At 38.6% G+C, this 23,718-nt stretch overlaps 1 protein-coding gene and 1 pseudogene across 1 annotated transcript; both read right to left on the bottom strand.

The window, feature by feature from the left end:
- Window positions 1-4,298: 4,298 nt before the first annotated feature.
- Window positions 4,299-6,539, bottom strand: LOC126631774 (cytochrome P450 98A2-like; annotated as a pseudogene).
- Window positions 6,540-8,716: 2,177 nt separating this feature from the next.
- LOC126633373 (adenylate kinase 4-like) lies at window positions 8,717-9,291 on the bottom strand. The gene has a single exon (XM_050303951.1). The coding sequence runs from the start codon at window positions 9,269-9,271 to the stop codon at window positions 8,735-8,737; it is 537 nt and encodes a 178-aa protein (XP_050159908.1). The 5' UTR covers window positions 9,272-9,291; the 3' UTR covers window positions 8,717-8,734.
- Between the last annotated feature and the right edge of the window lie 14,427 nt (window positions 9,292-23,718).

The raw sequence follows: 23,718 nt of genomic DNA on the forward strand, positions 1-23,718 counted from the left end.
CTAAGGTACGGTTTATGGCCATGTACCCTAATTAATTTGACTAATCAATACATGCTGAAGTTTAACATTAGAGTTACTTATTCTAGTGTCGCTTATGCATCACTCTCCCGACGTATCTTTTTGTCTTCCTAGCAATATCCTTAAGAGAGTCCTAGCAATCTTCTCATGTTATCTTCTCGATTTTCGTACTTATCTTTCAATGTTGTTTTATGATAAAAAAATATATTTTCTAAATAGAAAATTAGGCTCAAATTCTTAAATAAGATGAAGTTTAGATTAATGTCTAATACAAGATTAAAAATTTATCAGTGATACTGGAAAGACCATTTATTTAAACCAAATTTTGTAAATTATATGACGTGGTTATTGATAATTTGATTATTACTTAAGTGTTAATTAACATGCTTATTTACTATTAATAACACATCATATAATTAACAAATTTGTTCTAAAAATTGATCTATCTGTAATTATCTAAATTTTATTAAGTCTCTTGATATTAAATGCTATTGTATGCATTTAATGTCACTTTTTTCCTTTTTTAGATAATTTCATGGTTTTCATACGATCTGTAATTTTAAGTGTCCGAATAATTAATGTTTATGGAAATATTGTAGGCTTTTAATACCCTTTCCCATGGATAAATTCGCATTAAATGTTGACATCTTGCTCAATAATTTATAATAGCATTTTGCATCAATAATTTATGATAAGTAATTTATATAAGAAAATATTTATGTATGGACTTTTCGTTACAGTTAGGTAGGTATCTGCATGGTTTCCTTACGTCTCATTAATTGGTTATAATATATTTAGGTATAGATATTTTGATGTACTTATTATTTAAAATATATTAAGATTTAGGTACATTGATTCATTATAATACATTTAGATACAGAGAGTTCAGTACATATTTGCCCCATTTTTCTTATGTGTCACTGTTGTTTTATTCATAATGTTTCCTCATTTAAGGACAACTATAATTGGAGGAAAATACGCATTAAATATTAAAACAAAAATCGAATAACATTTTTAATTAAATTTCAATCTTACAAGAATTAAAGTTCATAATCCATTTTCTAAATCATACGTCAAAGATCATTCATATAAAACAAGTTAACTATGTTCGAATTTAGTCATCAAATAGTTGTCCAATACATAGACAAATTATGTTTCGCACTTAAACATTAAAATTTTGACAAAAGTTATACAACAGTTAAATGATTTATAATTTAATTGATTTTTTTTTATAGAGTTGATCTTTAATAGTGGATATATAAAGTCAACTATTCGGATCATCAAGTAAAATTACAAGATGAAAAAGAGAATTGTATGTAGAATGAGAAAGTTGCTAGCAGTAACCTTAATATTATTATGCATCTATTTTAGGATCCCCATCTTGTGTATTTTTATTTTTAGAATTGAAGTTTGTATATATGTAGGGGGTTTGGGAAAGGGACTTGAATCTGGTGTCTACTCTCTCGGTTCGGAGTTTGGCTTCCTCCGAGTATGTGACAGCAATGGCGGTCTGGTTTATGCTGCTTGAAATTAGAGTTTTTTTCTTATTTGTTTTTGCAACTCTTATTGTATCTTCTAGCCTAAACTTGTGTGTGTCTCCCGTTGTATCTCGAGTTGTAGCTTTTATCTTGCTTGAGGCTTTTACTTTATCTGTTGTTGTTTAACTGGTTCTTTTTGATCTTGTATTAGTTTTTAATGAAATGAAAGCTCTCGCTTGACAAAAAAATAAAAAAATTGTAGTGGCATTTAATTCAATATGTTGACAAACTCTATTACATGGGATATTTTTTTCAAATAAACACTTTAAAGACGTAACATGTTTTAATTTGTTATGAGTGTAATTTTATACTCAAAATGTGAAACTAGGCGGATTTAAGATAAAAATAATAAACTCTTTACAAAACACAACCCTTAACAAAATAACAAAACAAAAAAAAGAAAACAAAAAGAAGAAAGAGTTGGAGAATGTACGATAAGAGCGGGAGATGGAGGAGGAATGGGGGTTGAAGCAAGAATGGAGGCTGGAGGGAGTTAGTAGTCAACAACGATGCTCCAACTTCACATCGAATCTCTATAAAGAACTTTCACATTCAAACGTTTCATTGCTAGCGTCAAGTGTTGTGAAATATTCGGTCAATTTTGTAGAGTTTGAAACGAGGGTAATAATTTTACATATTTCTTTTAGTTTTCACACACATTTTAATTTTTGTTTCTTATTTTTTTATTAATTCATTTCGAGAGTCAAAAATAACAAAAAAAAGTTTAAAGAGCGCGTGGAAATCTAGGGGTATTCAATCAGGATTCTAAGTGATTCTTTGAAATTTAATGTGTATTCAATTAGGATTTTAAGATAGTTTATTAAAATCCTTATAAATCCGAGTGTGTTCAATTAGAAGTTTAAAGAAGTTTATAACATTCCAAGTGTATTCAATTAGAATTAGAATTTAAAGAATTTGGAAAAGTTGAGGAATTAGGGGGAATTGGAGAGATTTTATAGTGTATTTTAAGCATCCACAAATCTTACATCTCCCTATGAGATTTCGTGAGAATTGAATTAAAATTTTACATATAATATCTACAAATCAATTAAACTCCATAAAAATCTATTAAAATCTTTCAAATTCTTGATTGAATATACCTCCTAAATATCATCAAATGATTTGAATTTATTTGGTTTTGTGGGATGAGTGGACGAGAAAGAGACAGAAGAGAGATTTTTCAGTGTGATCGTCCTACGATGTGGTACATCATGTATCTTTATATAAATGGTGAATTACGTGTGTTAAAATATTAATAACTTAAAAATTAAAATATTTCATTATTTACATAAAAACACTTGATATACCATCTGTGTTCCTGTTATAACTAAAACTTTATCGAGACAGAGAGGGTGGTAGGTGAATTATTTAAGGCCTATTGAATGTGAGCACGAGAGACTGTCCGAGTGCTCTGGTCCCAACGCTCGATATTGATGATGGATTAAATTGAAAAGATTAATAGGTAGGACTTTTCAGAAACCAAAGCTAAAAAGAAAATAAAAATAATAAAAAGAAGAAACTGACAAGTTACATGTGTGCAGCCACTCGTTTATGTAACTGTCATATTTCTATTCTCTTCTATTTCCTCCATTTATATTCTTTTATTTTATCTTTCTCTTACTATAAAAAATTAGGGTAAAAGACTGTTTACCACTCTTATATTTCGTGGTTTTCAACATTTAGTACATCAAGTTTTTTTCGTCCCAGAGTCATACCTAAAGTGTAAATTTTGGAACAGTCTCATACATCTGTTAGTCAAACTGTTAGTTCTCCCGTTAAGTGATGACATGGCGCTCTGATTGAACGCCACGTGTCATTAAAAAAATAAAAAAATTATTTAAATAAAAATAATATTAAAAAATATTTAAAAAAATATTTAAATAATAATAAAATATTTTTTTTTCTTCTTCTCTTCTTCTTTTTTTTTCTTTTTCTTCTTCTTCTTCTTCTGGGTTCGGTTTTTTTTTTTTTTTTCCTTCTTCCTCCTCCTCCTCCTTCTTCTTCCTTCTCCTTTCTCCTCCTTCTTCTTCTCCTTCTTCTTCTTCTTCTGGGTTCGGTTTCTCTCTTTTTTTTTTCTTTTTTTTTTCTTCTTCTTTTTCCTCCTCTTTCTCCTTCTTCTTCCTTCTCTTTCCTCCTTCTTCTTCTCCTTCTTCTTCTTCTGGGTTCGGTTTCTCCTTTTTTTTTTTTTTCCTTCTTCCTCCTCCTTCTTCTTCCTTCTCCTTCCTCCTCATTCTTCTTCTCCTTCTTCTTCCTTTTTCTTTTCTGGGTTCGGTTTTTTTTTTTTTTTTCTGTTTTTTTCCTTCTCCTCCTTCCTTCTTAAGAAGGAAGAAGAAGGAGAAGAAGAATGAGGAGGAAGGAGAAGGAAGAAGAAGAAGGAGAAGGAAGGAGAAGGAAGAAGAAGGAGAAGGAGGAGGAAGAAGAAAAAAGAAAAGAAAAGAGAGAACCGAACCCAGAAGAAGAAGAAGAAGAAGAAGAAGAAAAAAAGAAGAAGAAGAAGAGAAGAAGGAAATTTTTTTTTTTTATTATTTTATTATTGAAATATTTTAAATATTATTTTTATTTAAATAAATTTTTTATTTTTTTAGTGACACGTGCAGTCCAATCAGGACGCCACGTCATCACTTAACGGCAGAACTAACAGTTTGACTAACAGATGTATGAGACTGTTCCAAAATTTACACTTTAGGTATGACTCTGGGACGAAAAAAACTTGATGTACTAAATGTTGAAAACCACGAAATATGAGGATGGTAAACAGTCTTTTACCCAAAAAATTAATATAAAATATTAATATGTTTAATCGTAACCATTTAAATAAAAAAAAAGAGAAGTATAGGAAAAAAAAGATTGAAGAGAATCCTACTCCGTCACTATTTGTATACACGTGATCACACTACAAAATCTCTCCTAGGATGGTAGCGAAAAGATGTGGCTTCGTAATCGAATCAAGTGCTAGAACAATAACAATGCGAACGATAATAAAAATTACATATTCACGGCCACACGCTTGTACAAGTGTGAAGGGAGCCTCGGAGTAGGCACTACTTGTACTGGGGTTGCCATGTAAGTGACTGTCCCAGGATTTTCCGACAAGTCAATCTCCTCTGGGTTCACCCCTTCAGGAGGAGCCCAACTGAAATGGTGCAACAGATGACCCAACATGGAGGCAACCAAGTTGATACCAAGTTGAGCTCCGGGACATACTCGCCTGCCTGCTCCAAATGGAAGTAGTCTAAAATCATGGCCTTTCATGTCAACATCTTCCTCTAGGAACATTTCAGGTCGAAATTCATTTGGGTTTTTCCAGACAGCGGGATCACGCGCTATAGCCCAAACATTAACATGAACAGTCGAACCCTTGGGGATGTCGTAGCCACCAATCTTGACATCGGCATTGGCTCGGTGGGGGAGCATTAGTGGTGTTGGAGGGTGCAACCGCAGTGCTTCCTTTGCTACACATTGTAGGTAAGGGAGGTTTGAGAAATCATTTTCTGTCATGACCCGTTCGTGCCCAATAACCCGATCTAGCTCCTCTTGAGCCTTCTGTTGCACCCTTGGGTTCTTAATCAGCTCCGCCATGGCCCATTCAACTGAAATTGCTGTGGTGTCTGTACCGGCAGCCATCATATCCTGACCAAATCGCTTCATTAGTTTCGAATGTAAAGGAAGAATGCGCAATAACTATATCAGAGTGATAATAATAGTTTCGTTAACTAATCAAAAGGAAAAAGGATAAAACAAGCGAACGATCGAGTGCAAACACACAAACCTGAGTGAGAATTAATCGCCACTTTTTAGCAACAAAATAGGAAATTAATAACGTATCAATGTATACTTACCCAAAGAAGGCCAATAACAGTGTCCATACTAAGGTCATACTTGTCCTTCAAGGTAAACAATGCATCCACAAAGTGGCTCTTGGCAACGCCGCCCTTGGAGCGTGCCTGAGTGTGTTCGTCTATGATTTCATTGGTGAGGTTGTCTCTGTTTGCTCCGTGTCGAGCAAACGCCTCTTCGTCAAACGGGCATGCCCAACGCAACCAAGAAATGTGCTCAGCCACCGAGAGCGATCCGCCTCTCTTCACTCCGTTGGCCATATGAGCTCTGAACCTTTTCCCTTGCTCATCAGTTATTTCATCAGAGCTGATGTAACGTTTCCCAAATGCTAGCCTTGTTATGTTGTTGAAAGCCACATTTCCCAAATACTTCTTCACTGCCAAACTTTTCCCATGGTTTTCTGTAATATGGTGATTAAATTGTTAACAACAATCAGTTAATTGGTACAAGGACGAGTTTGCATTTACCAAACATGTTTTTTATTTTATATTTAATTAGTACGATATCATTAATTGGAACTTAAAGAAGATATCAAGTCAAGATGACGTACAGAATAAAAAGTTGGCTTAAATAAAAAGTTTAACTGACTCTTAATGAAAAAGAAAGAAATATCTACCAGGTTTGGTGCAGTGGTCGAAGATGGACTCGACCATAGCAGTGACCTCATCTTCTCTAATGGGTCTGAGATCCTCAAGATCTTTGCAGAGAAAAGCTCAAGAGTGCACACCTTCCTCACCTTCACGTAGTGGGGCCCATAGTCAGCCCAGATAAGATCCTGACCGTCCCTGCTAAACTTTGCGGTCGATCTGTTCCTGTGCCTGTCAGCCAGTTTCTGGTCATTCTCCTTGAGCACCTCCTTTGCAAGCTCTGTGTTGCTCACTACGACGTTCAGTGTGGATCCAATCCACACTGAGAAGATGGGCCCGTATTTCTCTGCCCACTCGGCGTAGCAGCGGAACCTCACCGGCTTTATCTGGTAGAGGTTTCCGACGACGGGCCATGGACGTGGACCAGGTGGGAGCTTGAATCTGAGCCGCTGGTAGAGCTTGTATGCAAGGAAGATGAAGATGATGACTGATGAAGTGGGGAGAAGTAGTCCAGAGAGAGCCATGTGTGAGTGTAATAGTCAAACAATTGACAATCCGGAGAGGGAGAGGGTTACTTTGTTGGAGTTGAACCTTGAAAAGAACTGAGGTGTTTACATATATACTAGCCTCTATGCACGCTCACGCACGTGTAGAAGATATTTTTTGAATCACGGCACGACATTACACATTTTAAAGGTATATGTTGATGCACAAAACCGAAAGGTTTTGGAACAATGTAAATCTGACCGTGAATCATGCTAACGCCCAAGAACACAAAGATGTATCGTGGTTCACCCAATGTTTGGGCTACTTCCACACTGATGTTAATTGTATTACTCTGTAACTGTATGTATGGATTACAAGCTCAAGGGAAGTCCCCATGAGGAAAAGAGTGTTGTTGTGTTTGTGAGGGTATTGTCCTCTGTTAAGTTCACAGAGTCCTCTTTGTGAGGGGGGATGAGTCTCCTTTTATAGAATAAGGGGCTCCTCCTTTTACATAATTATGGGCTGGGTGATGAGGCCCAAATGTTGAGGCCTAATGTGTCAAAGTCTGAGGCCCAGTATGTATGGTACCAACACTAGTCCCCGAAGTTTTCAGTTAAGAGAGTCTTTCGGCTGGAGACTTCAAATCCAATCCATGTACAGGCCGAAGTGGTTAGATGTCTTGAACCAGTACTCAACCCAAGGCAATGCTCAACATAAAGCAATACTGGGCTAGATGTATCACAATGTTACGAGACTGCTCGGCTGGAGGCGATGCTCGTTGCGAGGCAGCTCGGCTAGAGGCTATGCTCGCGGCGAGGCGTTTGCTCAACTGGAGGCGATGCTCGTTGCGAGGTGGCTCGGTTAGAGGCTATGCTCGTTGCGAGGCGGCTCGGCTCGTGGTATTCCTCATTGCAAGTATCTACTTTATGTCGACATGTACTTAGTATGAGTTGATTCTCGACATGACTCGGGTCCGCATATTGGGTCTATGTGTCGGATCTGCGGATCGGGTCCGCAAGTCGGGTCTTTGAGTCGGGGCCATACGTAGGATTATCGAGTTGAAGCTATCTGTAGGGTCATCGAGTTGGGTCCAAGCACATAGGTGTCCCAATAAGCGAATGTCCAAGCAAGTGGGTGTCCGATCAAACAAGAGATCACCATGAGCACGTGGCTCATCAGTCTATAAGTTGGTAGACTTCTTTAATCAGCAACAATGTTGATCAGTGGATTTAGTTGCTCAATAATTCCTGACAATAAATGAAAGTATAAGTAAGACCGTATAATGAATAAATCAAATTAACAAAGTTTGTCAAGGCAAAATATTGTACTATGTGCCTTCTATAAATAAATAATTTATTTAGTCGTGTGGTAAATCACATGTTGTATAAGTGACATAGTTTAAAGACAATCATATGTCACTAGGTAATGAATAAATATTGCACAATATGTAGCCTGTAATGATGTTCTTAGTGTGTGTGATGTAGACATCAAATAATAAAATAATATAAAGACATCGTGCGGACTAGCCTGTATATTTTCGACTGACAACTCACATCCACTTTCAGCAAATAAAAATAAAAAAGGAAAAGTAAAGATATCATCAGGATGTTTGTGGGGAAGGTTTAGAGCAAAAGTAGGAAGCTGGATGTGAGTTTCTAATTCTATTTCGCAATGCCACTTTATGTGTCATTATCCTTTTTGTTAGGATTAGATGACTCCATCTAAATGATTTGTGGTGTACATTTTTATTTTCGGTATGTTATTACTAACTCGAAGGTTATACAATTGGATTTTGAGGGTGACTGACATCTTTATGATCTTTTACAGCTTGAGCAGAAACAATAGTATGCATCTTGGAAAGCAGCAGATATAAGGAAGGCTTTGAAAGAAGGAAGAAAGTCTAATATATTCAAGTAAAGATACCTAATCCGTGGAGGTAAGCTCCACTTTACAACTCTTTTGTGTTTTTATTATTTTCTTTTTTCCAACATCATGATTGATTCCAACTTTTCAATTTTATTATTCCATTAGCAATACCCAATCCGTGGAGGTAAGCTCCTCTTTTGTGTTTTTATTCTTAATTTTTTTTTCAACATCATGATTGATTCCAACCTTTCAATTTTATTATTCCATTAGCAATAGTGAAGTTTTGTGAAATATCGCAATCATGTAACAAATATTATACAATAATAATAACATATTAAATAACAAAGTAAAGTTATTATCTTTTGCAAAAGTTGGTGGGTTTTTCAGTGGGGTAGTGGATCACTACTCTCCCGTCACTTCACCCATCATTAGTGGTATACCGACTGTAACATATACACAGATGCCAAAGAATGCAGACCGACTGTAACATATACAATATGCCACATGGAAGCATACCGACTGTAACATATACACAGATGCCAAAGAATGCAGACCTTCTCTGCTTGGACCAGTCCTTGGAAATCCATCAAGAATGAAACCTTTCTGACATGAAGGCTTCTTCACTGCTTCACCTATGATGCCAACAACCAAGTCATCGAAAACAAGCTCTCCCTTATCCATAGCCTCTTTAGCTTTAACCCCAAGATGAGTCTTAGCAGAAACAGCGGCTCCCAAGATATCACCAGTAGCCATGTGGCACAAGCAATAGTCATCCTTAATTATAGGTGATTGGGTACCTTTTCCTGATTCGGGTGGGCCGATAAGAATAAGGCGCTTGTTGGCTTTGGTGGAGCATTTCATGTGGCGGAGGAGCACGGTTATGAGATCGACGGAGGGCACATCTTCCAGGTTCGTTGTTACCGCGGAGCTGCCCGCCATGGCTGATTGTTTCTCTGTGGTTTTAGGGTAGGGTTCTCTCTCTAGATTTACGGTAAGAGTGCGCGGAGGAGGAAGAGAGAGATGGTGTTGTGTTGTGTTGTGTGTTTCAGATGGAGACTAAGTGAGAGAGAGTGTGGCTCCATGAGTTTTCTAGGAAAGCTTTGGGTTCTTGGGTTTTTGCAGATTCACGACGGAGGTGAAAAAATGAAAGAGAACCGACATAACTTTTCGTGTCGTTTCCCACAGACGGCGCCAAATGTTGATGCACAAAACCGGAAGGTCTTAGAACAACGTAAATCCGACCGTGAATCATGCTAACACCCAAGAACACAAAGATGTATCGTGGTTCACCCCAATGTTTGGGCTACGTCCACACTGATGTTGATTGTATTTCTTTGTAACTGTATGTATGTATTACAAGCTCAAGGGAAGTCCCCCTGAGGAAGAGAGTGTTGTTATGTTTGTGATGGTATTGTCAACTGTTAGGTTCACAGAGTCCTCTTTGTGAGGGGGGAGGAGTCCCCTTTTATAGAATAAGGGGCTCATTCTTTTACATAATTATGGGCTGGGTGATGAGGCCCAAATGTTGAGGCCTAATGCGTCAAAGTCTGAGGCCCAGTATGTATGGTACCAACAGTACTGTTTGTACCATACTTGACTAATCCCTAAACTACTGAGCACCGATCAACGTTATACCGGCAATAACCCAGAAGAGTTTCCCTCCAACTAGGAGGCCAATCACGGTGCGACATGTGTCGACATCAGAAGCCAATCATAGCGCAACATGTGTCAACATCAGAAACCAATCACAACATGACACATGTCAATGTCAGAATGAAACTAAAAACTCTCTTCTATAGATAGAGATCATTCTTTCACAATATTTCCTAATGTCATTTGTACTAAATCATTCACTAGTACTCACTAAAGGAGAGCTTGAACCTATGTACTTGTGTAAACCCTTCACAATTAATCAGAACTCCTCTACTCCGTGGACGTAGCCAATCTGGATGAACCATGTACATCTTGTGTTTGCTTTTCTGTCTCTATCCATTTACATACTTATCCACACTAGTAACCGGAGCAATCTAGCGACGGTCACGAACTTAACACTTTATGTTGTACCAAAGTCCTCATTGATTTTGTGCATCAACATTTGCTGCCGTCTGTGGGAAACGACACTTATTCCCACTCTCTTAAGCTTTGTCAAAGTGGTTTCCACCATTCGTACACTCTCTTTTGACCAGGCATCCCTCTTCAACATGGGGAGCGAAGGAAGCCACAACACACAGAATGACACCCATCTTGCACCTAGTGCGAAGCAACGAAAGAAGGAAGGAACGAAGGTTGCTCTTCAAGCTAAAGTCGATGAGCTAGAAGCTCAGAACAATAAGATAGCAATAAAGAATGAGGTCTTCCAGGAGCAGTATCAGAAGCTCTTTAAGACGCTCCACAAAACTAGGCGTGCTCAAACACGCGAGCTCGTTACCCCTGTGGACATCAACCATCATTTGGGTGCCCCCCAACATGAAGGGTCACCTCTCTTCAACATGGGTATCCCTGATGAGAAGCAAGCTAAACATCAAAACATTGATCAACATGAGACTTCTCTCAACCCAGATGCTTCGACCCGAAGCAGGAGAAGTGGAGGAAGACACCTCATTGCAGAAGGGTTGGAAGGATCGAAAGCCGTTTATCGCGACTGCCGAGGCTTCCTAAAGCAACGTCGAGAGAATCCCCTCTACATATGCTCGAAGATCAATGACCCAAGGGTTTCTGAAAGACTCAGTCCCATCCCACGACTCAGGCCAGCTGCCAATCAAGAGAATGAACGATAAGTTCCAGATGAACATGAAGGTACAGGGAACTCTGAGGTATTCCGAAAAACTCGCCCTAGAAGTCAGTATGGCGAGTCCAAGGAAAAACTGCAAGCTCTTACTCAAACTTTCCTACTTCCAATAAACGATGAAGACTTACGAAAGAATATTCCAGTGGTACATGACTCCACTCAGGACTCCCTTGTCCTACAGCTCTTTGAGGAAGTAAACAAGTTGAAGGCCGAACGTCAGGCCGAGATACCTAACTGGAACCAACCCAGGCCTGGCCCTCTCACAATGAGGATCCTCGACACCCCCTTCAAGCGAAGATAAAACAAAAGCTTGGTTTACAACTCTATACTGGAAGGGATGACCTAATTGAACACCTTAACCTCTTTGAGTCCACCATGGCATATCGGATGCACACCGACGAATATCGATGTCTTCTCTTCCCTTCCACTCTCTTTGGCGAAGCTCTAAACTGGAATTGCCGTCTTCCACCTGAGACAGTAGACTCATTTGAGGAACTGAGGAAATTGTTTGTTTCTCAACACATCTTCCAGACCGATCACTTGCATTCTGCAGATGACTTGTACACTATTCGCTAGAAGCTGGATGAGTTACTACGATAGTATGCCGGTTGCTTCAGCCATGAGTATTCTCGCTATGCTGAAGCAGATGATAAGACCGCCCTCAAGGCATTCACGGCAGGCTTACGTGATTGTTTCTGCAAGTACATGATCAATGCCAACACTTGGAAGACTTACTCTGAGGTGATGGCACATGCTTACAACTATGCCTCCACCGAAGCAATGACATACCAAGGGAACCCTCATATGGTTAACCCTTATCAACAAGTGGGAAGTGGAAGTCAAGTTCTACCAAGTGAGGAAATCTTGGCCATTCAGACACCCATTGCATCATCTCCTGCCTCATTTAGCTACTCACTAAGTCACCAAACGTATTTGTCTCTTGGTAAGAGGAATGATTTTTACTCTCAGCAAGCCCATTACAACAAGAGGGATACAAGTTTGTATCAAGACAACCAGGGGTGAACGTACCATCGACTATTATGACTATGGGGCCAAGCCTTACTATTTCAAAGTGGAAGACTAGGTACTGAAGGAATTGCTATTATAAGAAGGCATACACATTACAAATGTTTTGACTCTCAACCGCTTGATATCTTTTGTCAAACAAGCCATTCGGCAAATATTTAAAGAAAAGGGAATTCAGACAACTTCTTCTGAGTCTTTTGCGTTCCTAGCACTGGAACATTCGGTCTACGCTGACCTACCTTTATACTCCAACTCAGAGCTTCAACATGCGTACTTTGACACGAAGTATGTGATACTAAGGGTTATAACTAACATGGTTCACATATCAAAAGCATGGATCCCTTCATGCATAGCAAAACATTCATAAGCATCACTCATATCAGTCAACATAAACATCATACATTCCAACACATTCATACATAAACATCATACATTCCAACACATTCATACATAAACATCATATATTCCAACACGTCCATACATAAGCCAACTGTGCTTTGAAAGGGTTCAACATACTTTGTGTCATTCGACACTTACTACAATGTTCCTAGACATCTTGCCCTTATTCTTACCAACCAGGTGATGAAATGTACAACCCGTACTCTAATATCATTAGGCAACTTGCCATTTAGCCCACCAACTAGGTGATGAACTGTACAACCCATACTCTCTTTCATGCCACCAACCAGGTGATGAAATGTACAACCCGTACTCTAATATCATTTGGCAACTTGCCACAGGTGAAGAAGGAACTTATCTTCATGCCACTAACCAGGTGATGAAATGTACAACCCATACTCTCCTTCATGCCACAAACTAGGTGATGAAATGTACAACCCATACTCTAATATCATTTGGCAACTTGCCATTCATGCCACCAACCAGGTGAAGAGAAACTCATCCTCGTGCCACCAACCAGGTGATGAAATGTGATGAAAGGTGATGAAGGAACTCACATTTGTACCATCAACCAAGTGATGAAAGAAACTCACCATTCATTCCACCTACTAGAAGACTAGTGTTACAACTTGTACATGTGAACTCCTAGCATTCATAAATAATAAAAAACCCTCAAGCTTGACAACTCAACTAGGGGAGCACTTATGCCCAACAAGCGTTATTGTCACCAACCAAGTCTTATTGCAAGACAACAACAACTTCAGTGCATGGCATACGAAGATCAAGCTATTCAGCCCTCTTGCATCTGTTTCAGACATTTCCTCTCTGTAACAATGCAAACACTACAATTCTCAAAAGCTTCACACACTCTTGATCAAGACAGTGTGAAGCAAAACCAATTTATGGTGCTAACAAGAGCTTCATCAATAGAGGGTAACCATAATTCTCAAAAGCTTCACACACTCTTAATCAAGACAGTGTGAAGCAAAACCAATTTATGGTGCCAACAAGAGCTTCATCAAATGAGGGTAACCACAATTCTCAAAACCTTCACACACTCTTGATCAAGACAGTGTGAAGCAACACAATTTTATGGTGCCAACAAGAGCTTCATCAAAGGAGGGCAACCACAATTCTCAAAAGCTTCACACTCTTGATCAAGACAGTGTGAAGCAAAACCAATTTATTGTGCCAACAAGAGCTTCATCAATGGAGGGCAACCACAATTCTCAAAAGCTTCACACATTCTTGATCAAGACAGTATGAAGCAAAACCAATTTATGGTGCCAACAAAAGCTTCATCAAAGGAGTTCAACCACAATTCTCAAAAGCTTCACACACTATTGATCAAGACAGTGTGAAGCAAAACCAATTTATGGTTCCAACAAAAGTTTCATCAATGGAGGGCAACTACAATTCTCAAATCTTCGAAGCAAATTCAAGACTGTTCGAAGCAAATTCAATTTATATGGTTCATCCAAACCTTCGACTACTACAAGGTGTGGCTTGCATCACAATCTCTTGCTTAATAGTGTGGAAGCAAAATTTGTATATGTTGTCTCTCCCACATTTTCAAATTTCTAGTTTCCCCAAAAAAAAAAAGAAGGGAAATTCAACAAAGCTTCATCAATGGAGGGCAATTACAAATTCTCAAAAGTTTCACACTATCTTGATCAAGATAGTGTGAAGCAAAATCAATTCATGGTACGCAACAAAAGCTTCAACTCCAAAGCTTCACTAACAAAAGCTTCATCAATGGAGGACAACTACAAATTCTCAAAAGTTTCACACTATCTTGATCAAGATAGTGTGAAGCAAAATCAATTAATGATACCCAACAAAATCTTCAACTCCAAAGCTTCACCAACAAAAGCTTCATCAATGGAGGACAACTACAAATTCTCAAAAGCTTCACACTATCTTGATCAAGATAGTGTGAAGCAAAATCAATTCATGGTACCCAACAAAAGCTTCAACTCTAAAGCTTCACCTACAAAGCTTCAACTCCAAAGCTTCACCTACAAAAACTTCACCCACAATAGCTTCACCTACAAAAGCTTAAAGCTTCATCCACCACAAACGTTTCACCCATAACAGCTTCACCAACAAAAGCTTCACCCACAAAAACTTCCCCCACCACAAAAGCTTCCCCCACCACAAGAGCTTCACAAACAAAAGTTTCACTCATAAATGCTTCACCTACAAAGCTTCAACACAAAAGCTTCACCTACAAAAGCTTCACACTATCTTGATCAAGCTACCGTGAAGCAAAATCAATTCATGGTACCCAACAAAGCTTCAACCTCAAAGCTTCACCTACAAAGCTTCAACACAAAAGCTTCACATACAAAGCTTTAATATATATATATATATATATATTTTTTTTTCTTCAGAAATTCGAAAATTCGAAAATTTAAAAAAAAATAAAAAAAAAAATTTCGAAAAAAAAAATTGCCTAGGCCTCTTCTTCTTTGGGTCTAACAACTTTCATAACAAATATATATGAATAAGGAGTTTTGGGCTACCACTTAGAAAGGAAATGCCTCATTTGTCAACTCCCTCGACTGGAGACTTGGGGGACTCCTACCATATGCTACTACACCTTGATACTTGGAAGTCTCAAGACCACTCAGTGACTTGGATTTTTCAAGTCTCTAAACGAGAAGTTTTCCTCACTCGGGAAATTAAGGGAGCACTACCTCAACCTACATGCTTCACTCACAAAGCTTTAACATACAAGCTTCAACAAAAGGAAAAATTCAAAGAACTTAGTGAAGAAGGCCTTGGTGTATTTAACACAATACGTTGAAATGAAGCAAAGCTTGTTTATTGATATCTCCGAAAAGTTACAAATATGTACATATACATGAATCAAAATAAACAAACAAGAGGGAGCCTTCACAAAGGTTGCTCAGGAGAAGTCTCAGCAGTCAGCAGAGCCCCAGAAAGAGGAGGCACCAGAGGGTGATTATTCAGAGCCTCAGTACTAGGCAGAACCCCAGAAGGAGGAGGCACCGAAGGTTAATCATTTAAAGCTTCATTACGCGGTACAACCCTAGAAGATGAAGACAATAAATGCCTTTGGAACAAACCCACAAACCTTTGATGATCAACTAAAATCTGACCATCAGATTCCTGCAGCTGGTTGAGCTTCCTCTTCATGTTTGTAGCATAGTCATGTGCGAGCCTGTGCAATTGTTTATTCTCATGCTTGAGCCTTCTGATCTCCTGTTTGAGACTTATCACTTCAGCCGCTAATGATTGAACTTGGCAGGTTCAAGCAAATAAGCATTGGGCCATATTAGACACACTGCACACTGAACACTGAGAGCCAGAGAATCCTTAACAGTCAACTCATCAGACCGTTTGGAAAGTAGTCTGTTATCTTTGGGAGTGAGAAAGTTCTTGGCCACCACCATAGTGATCATATCATTCTTCATAACAGAGTCCCCAACGGTAAGAGGACCAGTAGGGGATAAGAAGGATGGGCACCATATGTTGTCTTGAGAAGGCATGGTTGCCTCTTCACCAAAGTTCAAGTCAAAATGACGGTCAGATGGGCCAGACATTCTCAGAAATGATGAAGGAGAAATGAGGTGCAATAAATCTCTGAAGTAAGGGGAAAAATCCTACAAGCAATAACTCTCTGAATGTACTTCTTGCACACAATTGGTGCCCTTATAAAAGAAAGGGCAACAAGGCCGTTGGTTCAAAAATCGAAGAGGCACCACTCTCCGGATTCCGAAGAGGCACCACTTTCCACACCCAACATCAGCTTCTCGGGTACCACAGATAACTTTGTCAAAGATCTCTGACAAAGTTTAGACACATAAATTTTGAAGGTCTAGCTACCCTACTATTACCCACAAGGGTAAAGGAACAACACCACTGCTTGATAACTAGAAAGTCCCAATGTGTGTCAACTTCCGTGCTCTATGGCAAGGCAGACTGGCAAAAATGCCCAACCTTTACTCACATTCGAGAAAAGACTCCCAATAGGATTACTTTCTCAAAAATCGAAGAGACACTGCTCTCCGAATCTCAAGAGTCATACTCCCTACATGATTACTTTATCAAAAATCGAAGAGACATTACTCTCCGAATCTCGAGAGCCAGACTCTCAATAAGATTACTTTATCAAAAATTGAATAGACACTGCTATCCGAATCTCAAGAGTTAGACTTCCAACATGATTGCTTTCTCAAAAATCGAAGAGGCACCGCTCTCCGAATATCGAGAGCCAGACTCCCAACAGGATTACGTGCTCAAAAATCGAAGGGGCACTGCCCTCCGAATCTCGAGAGCCAGACTCCCAACATGATTACTTTCTCAAAAATCGAAGAGACACTGCTCTCCGAATCTCAAGAGTCAGACTCCCAACATGATTACTTTCTCAAAAATTGAAGAGACACCGTTCTCTGAATCTCGAGAGCCAGATCCTCGACAAGATTGCTTGTTCAAAAACAGAAGAGGCACCGCTCTCCGAACTTCGAGAGCCAGATTTCCTTGGATAAAGCTTGTCTGCAATTTTCACACGCAACATCAGCTTTCCAGATACCACATACCACTTTTTCAAAGTGCTCTGACAAAGTTAAAACACGTGAAGCTTGCAGCTCCCACTACATTGCTATGACCAAGAAGGGTAAAGGAATAACACTACTACTTGTTGTTAGGGAGACTCCTATATATGTCGACCTCTATCCTCCACAACCAGGCAGACCTACAAATAAAAAAAATGCTAAACTTTTCTTCACATTCGAGATGGCACTCTCAACAGAGTTTCTCGAAATACTCAACTTATTTTCCTCCCGATAATACCTCTGCAAACAAGCCACACCAGAGCAAAAGTATCTCATATCATTAGGGTTAAAAGTAAGAGTATCCCATATCATATTTTTTTTCCTGTCTTTTCCTTTGGTCTTGTTCTTACCTGCAAGACAAGGAGAAAGAGAGCAATCACTCAGCACTTGAAATCAAGCTTCTAGTCAGGAACTGACTGCCTGGAACGCCTTGCCTGATTACTTACCTGACATTGCTCTCAAGTACTCATCTTCAACATCTTATGCTTCCATAGAAGATACCACATTTGCCTGAGGAATAGATAGGGCAAGTAAGAATGATACAAGGAAGCATGTGGAGACAAGCGTAACAGAACGCGTGTCGATACATCCACTACTTTGTCAACAGCAAAAGTATCACATATCATCATGGTCGAACGTACTCTAGATTTGATGGACTTGTTTTAACCCTCAAATTCTTGAGTCGGCCTTATACTCTTAATGAAACCAAAAAACCTTCCAGCCCAGTTCAAGAATAAGTCTGTGGAAAGTTACTTCTTCAAAAGCAAAAGTATCTCATATCATCTATTCTCCATTTGCTTCTCCTTATCCTTGTTGCTGTTTACGACACAAGGAGAAGGAGAACAATCAACCGGAAGCCAAAGTCGAACCTCCAATCCAGGTTGCTTGCTTGGAAGTCTGATTGCTTACCTTGTCTGTTACCTCATTCGGCAAATCTCCTAGCTCGGCGACTTGAGGGACTCCTACTATAGGGTTTGTATCGCACTTGACCAAGCCCGAAACTACAAGTAAGCTTCAAGTGAAATTGATACATTACCTTATGCATCTTCATCAGTTAAAGATACCACCCATGGATGGAGGAAAAGTACTTCCAGAGAAGATGCCACATCTACATATGAGACAGATAAGGCAAGTGAAAATGATACCACACTTCGGTACTTAGAAGTTTCATGATTACTTAATGGCTTGGATCTTGCAAGTCCCCAACCGAGGAGCTTCCCTCACTCGGGAACTTAAGGGAGCATTGTTTGTACCATACTTGACCAATCCCGAAACTACTGAGCACCGGTCAACGTTATACAGTCAAGGACCCAGAAGAGTTTCCCTCTAACCAGGAGGCTAATCACAGCGCGACACGTGTCGACATCAGAAGCCAATCATAGCGCAACACGTGTCAACATCAGAAGCTAATCACAACACGACATGTGTCAATGTCAGAATGAAACTAGAAACTCTCTTCTATAAATAGAGATCATTCTCTCACAATATTTTCTAATGTCATTTGTACTAAATCATTCACTAGTACTCATTAAAGGAGAGCTTGAACGTATGTACTTGTGTAAACCCTTCACAATTAATGAGAACTCCTTTACTCCGTGGACGTAGCCAATCTGGGTGAACCACGTACATCTTGTGTTTGCTTCCCTGTCTCTATCCATTTACATACTTATCCACACTAGTGACCGAAGCAATCTAGCGAAGGTCACAAACTTAACACTTTATGTTGTACCAAAGTCCTCACTGATTTTGTACGTCAACAGTATATATATGTGTAAATTGACAAGAGGAAAGTCAAATATTTGAAGTAAATGAATAATCTTAAATCATGCTAGAAGAAACCCCTCATAAACCAATTAAAGCAGCTAAATTCACATAATAAAATCAATCTTTATAGAATTTACATTAAGAATAGAGAAAATATTATTTAATAGACAATTGATTGAATCACATTATTGCTAACTCATTATGAGGCTAAGCACATCCCTCCCTTTTAGTATAGATAATATGGTTTGTTAAAAAAATAAAAAAATCATTTAACAACCAATTTAATCATATTATTATCCGCGTGTTTGGGAGCCAAAAATGATTCCTCCACTAAATAAGCCACTAACACACCAAACATGAGGAGTGGAGCTATAATGGAGCAACATAATACCCACTATATGGAACATGGAGAAATAGAAGGAGAGTGGAACTTGGAGCCCAAGAGTTGAATGCCTATAAAAGGGCAATAATCTCATCAGCATGGGAGGAGGAGAGGGGAAGTATTAGATAGCTTTACAATGTCTTGCAATTATTTTGAACAACGACCGACTTGAGCGTTGGAGTGTTTTCTTGCAGGTCCCCCTGCTCTCATTGTTGACAAGCGAAGATAGTGTCCAAGGCTTCTCAACTTGTTCAAGATTACTTGTTGGTGGAGAATTGGAGCATCCGAAATTTTCCGCTACAACAGCGTGCGAACGACTTTTTTTATAATCAGGATTATACACCTCTTAAGATATTTTAAACATGTTTAAAATAGAAAAAATAATATTTAATAAATAACTGATTGAATCACATTGCTGCTAGTTTATTGTGAGGCTAAACGCACCTCTCTTCCTCTTAGTATAAATAATATCATTTATTACAAAAAAAATAAAAAACAATCATTTGACAACTAATTTAATCACATTATTATCCGCATGTTAATGATTTTTTTTTATAACCGGTATTACACGTCTCTTAAGATGTTTTGAACGTGTTTAGAAATAGATAAATTGAATCAAATTATTGCTATCCTATTGTGATGGACTAATTTAAAAGAAAAACCACAAAATAATTTAATTATTAAAAAATACTATTAAAATGACAAAAATACCCCTACCTTATGTGATGCATTATTTTGAGGTGCCTTTGAAGTTTTTTGTTTGGGGGGTATTTTTGACCAATTCTTTTTTGTTGAAACTTGGTGACACCAAAACACTATTCACCTTTTCTTCTCTCTTTATATATAATAGATTTTTTTTGTTGAAACTTGATGACACCAAAACACTATTCATTATTCACCTTTTCTTCTCTCTTTATATATAATAGATATCTATATATACATATATGTTATAAATAGGCAAAATTTTTAGAGAGATAACCTTTACTCAGGACAGGAACGAAGCAGTTGCAGAGTATTATACCAACACAAGTTGTTGCAGAGGAAGTAATGTATATTATTGTTATTAGATATATTTCTCTTTTCTTTCTTCTTCTTATTCACTCTTTTGCACAAATGAAGTGCTCTATTTATAGAGCCACTTCAATGGAAAATTACAAAACATTACTATTTAGCTTGTGAGTATGTAGTACACACATGTGGGCAAACATACCTATTATTTACAACACTCCCCCTTGGATGCCCACATATCAACATCAGTTGCCTCATTAAAACCTTGCTTGGAAAAACCCTGTGGGAAAAAACCATAGCGAAGGAAAAAGAGTACAACTTTACCCGGATGGTGTTGAGCATGCTTAGGTTGCCTCGTTAAAACCTTGATAGGAAAAACCCAGTGGGAAAAGTCCTAAGCGAAGGAAAAAGAGTACAACATGCATGTATCATGGATGCTCCCCCTAAATTGTATCTCCTCTTGATTCCGCATTCTTCAAATCTGTAAGCCGACGTAATCCGATTCCCTGTACCAACTTCTGAAATGTGCACTTTGGTAGAGATTTGGTGAACAAGTCTGCTAAATTTTCATTGGAACAGATTTGTCTGACTTCAATAACTTTAGCCTTCTGAAGCTCATGTGCGCTGAAAAATCTTGGAGATATGTGTTTAGTCTTATCACCTTTGATAAATCCTTCATTCATCTGGGCGACACAGGCTGCATTATCTTCATGGATGACAGTTGGAGTGTCTGTCTTTGAAGGTAGACCACATGAATTCCGGATGTGATGGATCATTGATCTTAACCAAGAACATTCACGACTTGCTTCATGTAAAGCAATTATTTCCGAATGATTGGAAGATGTTGCAACTAGCGTTTACTTTGTTGATCGCCATGAAATTGCAGTATCTCCATTAGTGAACACATATCAATTTTGTGAGCAGACTTTATGCGGATCGGAGAGAAAACCAGCATCTGCGTATCCAACAAGGATTTGTTCATTTGTGGGTTTGTCTGAGTAGAAGAGACCCATATCTGTTGTCCCACGAAGGTATCGTAGAACATCTTTGACTCCCTTCCAATGACGAATTGTTGGAGCAGAGCTGTACCTGGCTAACAAGTTAACTGAAAAAGTTATATCTGGTCTAGTACATTGTGCTAAATACAATAAAACACCTATTACGCTCAAATATGGTACTTCTGGACCAAGGACCAGTTCATCATCTTCCTTTAGACGAAATGGATCTTTCTTAATGTCTAAAGAACGAACGACCATTAGGGTGCTAAGTGGATAAGCCTTGTCCATGCCAAATCGCTTCAGTAGTTTTTCAATGTAAGCTGATTGATGGACCAAAATTCCACTAACACAATACTCGATCTGCAGGCCTAGACAATATTTGGTTTTCCCAAGGTCTTTCATTTCAAATTCGCTTTTTAGATATTCAGCAGTTTTGTTGAGCTCTTCAGGGGTTCCAACTAGGTTCATATCATCGACATATACTGCCACTATAGCAAATCCAGTATTTGATTTCTTAATGAACACACAAGGGCAGATGACATTGTTGGCATATCCTTCTTTAATCAAATACTCACTGAGACGATTATACCACATTCACCCAGATTGTTTCAGCCCATATAGTGATCGCCTTAATTTGATTGAGAACATACCCCGTGGTTTGTTAGTTGCTTCAGGCAACTTAAGTCCTTCTGGGACTTTCATATATATGTCAGTATCTAATTCTCCATATAGATACGCGGTGATGACATCCATAAGTCGCATGTCAAGTTTTTCTGAAATCACCAAACTTATTAAGTAACGGAACATAATTGTGTCCATTACAGGAGAGTATGTCTCTTCATAATCAACTCCAGGTCTTTGTGAAAAACCTTGTGCAACGAGTCGTGCTTTATATCTTGCAATCTCGTTTTTCTCGTTGCGTTTCCTTGTGAATACCCATTTATAACCTACGGGGTTCACACCAGGCAGGGTTTGGACTACTGGTCCAAAAACACTTCGTCTTTCCAAGGATTTTAATTCTGCCTGGATTGCATCTTTCCACTTAGGCCAATCTTGTCTCTGTTTGCATTCATCAACAGAGCGGGGCTCAATATCATCACTTAATATAATTTCAGTGGCTATTGCAAATGCAAACATGTCATCGATGATTATTTCATTTCGATCCCACAATTCATTAGTACATGCATAATTTATGGATATTTCTTTGCTTTCATGTACTTCTGTCTCTTCAGGGACATGTGTCTCATCAAAGACATTTTCTTTTTCTGGAAGTACAGAGTCATGAATTGTGGATTAATCATTCAATTCCTTTTCTTGAATGATATCATTTGGGTTCAATTGGGCCCTCATCTTTCTCTTTTGAGGGGCTGAATATTTTGAACCTGGGGGTCTACCACGCTTCAGGCATGCACTGGATGAATCATTCGCTGCCACTTTATTTTGTCCAACAGGGACATCAATTCTTGCAGGTGCGTTTGCAGCCGGTATATATGACTGTGTCACTTTCGAAGCATCATTAAATGCATCTGGCATTTGATTAGCAATACCTTGAAGATGAACGATCATTTTCACTTCGTTTTCACATTGAGTGCTTCTTGGATCAAAATGAGATAAGGTGGGAACAACCCATGTTAGCTCTTGTCGTTCTTCTGGAACGGTCTTTTCTCCCCCTAACGACGGGAAAACTGTCTCATCAAAATGACAATCAGCAAAACGAGCTGTAAACACATCACCAGTCAAAGGTTCCAAATATCTAATGATAGATGGTGAATCAAAACCCACATAAATTCCCAATCTGCGCTGAGGTCCCATTTTAGTTCGTTGTGGTGGTGCAATATGCACATAAACAGCACAACCAAAAACTCGTAAATGTGAAATATTTGGCTGATGTCCAAACACGAGTTGTATTGATGAGTATTGGTGGTTGGCTATGAGTCTCAATCTAACCAATGATGCAGCATGTAATATGGCATGTCCCCATGTAGAAACTGGCAATTTTGTTTTCATGAGCAGAGTGCGGGCTATTAATTGAAGCCGCTTGATAAATGCCTCTGCTAAACCATTTTAAGTATGGACATGAGGAACAGGGTGTTCAACATTAATGCCCAGTGCCATACAGTAATCATCAAAGGTTTGAGACGTAAATTCACCAGCGTTATCAAGTCGAATGGACTTAATGGGATGATCTAGGAACTGTGCTCGCAACTTAATTATCTGAGCAAGAAGTCTTGCAAAAGCTACATTTCGAGTAGACAATAGGCAAACATGTGACCATCGGGTAGATGCATCAACCAAAACCATAAAATATCGAAATGGTCCACAAGGTGGTTGAATAGGTCCACAAATATCCCCTTGAATTCTTTGCAAAAATGATGGGGATTCATCATCAACCTTTAGTTGTGATGGTCTAATTACCAACTTCCCTTGGGAACAAGCCTTGC

Source organism: Malus sylvestris, chromosome 8, assembly GCF_916048215.2.
Source record: "Malus sylvestris chromosome 8, drMalSylv7.2, whole genome shotgun sequence".
In the NCBI taxonomy this organism is placed as follows: domain Eukaryota; kingdom Viridiplantae; phylum Streptophyta; class Magnoliopsida; order Rosales; family Rosaceae; genus Malus; species Malus sylvestris.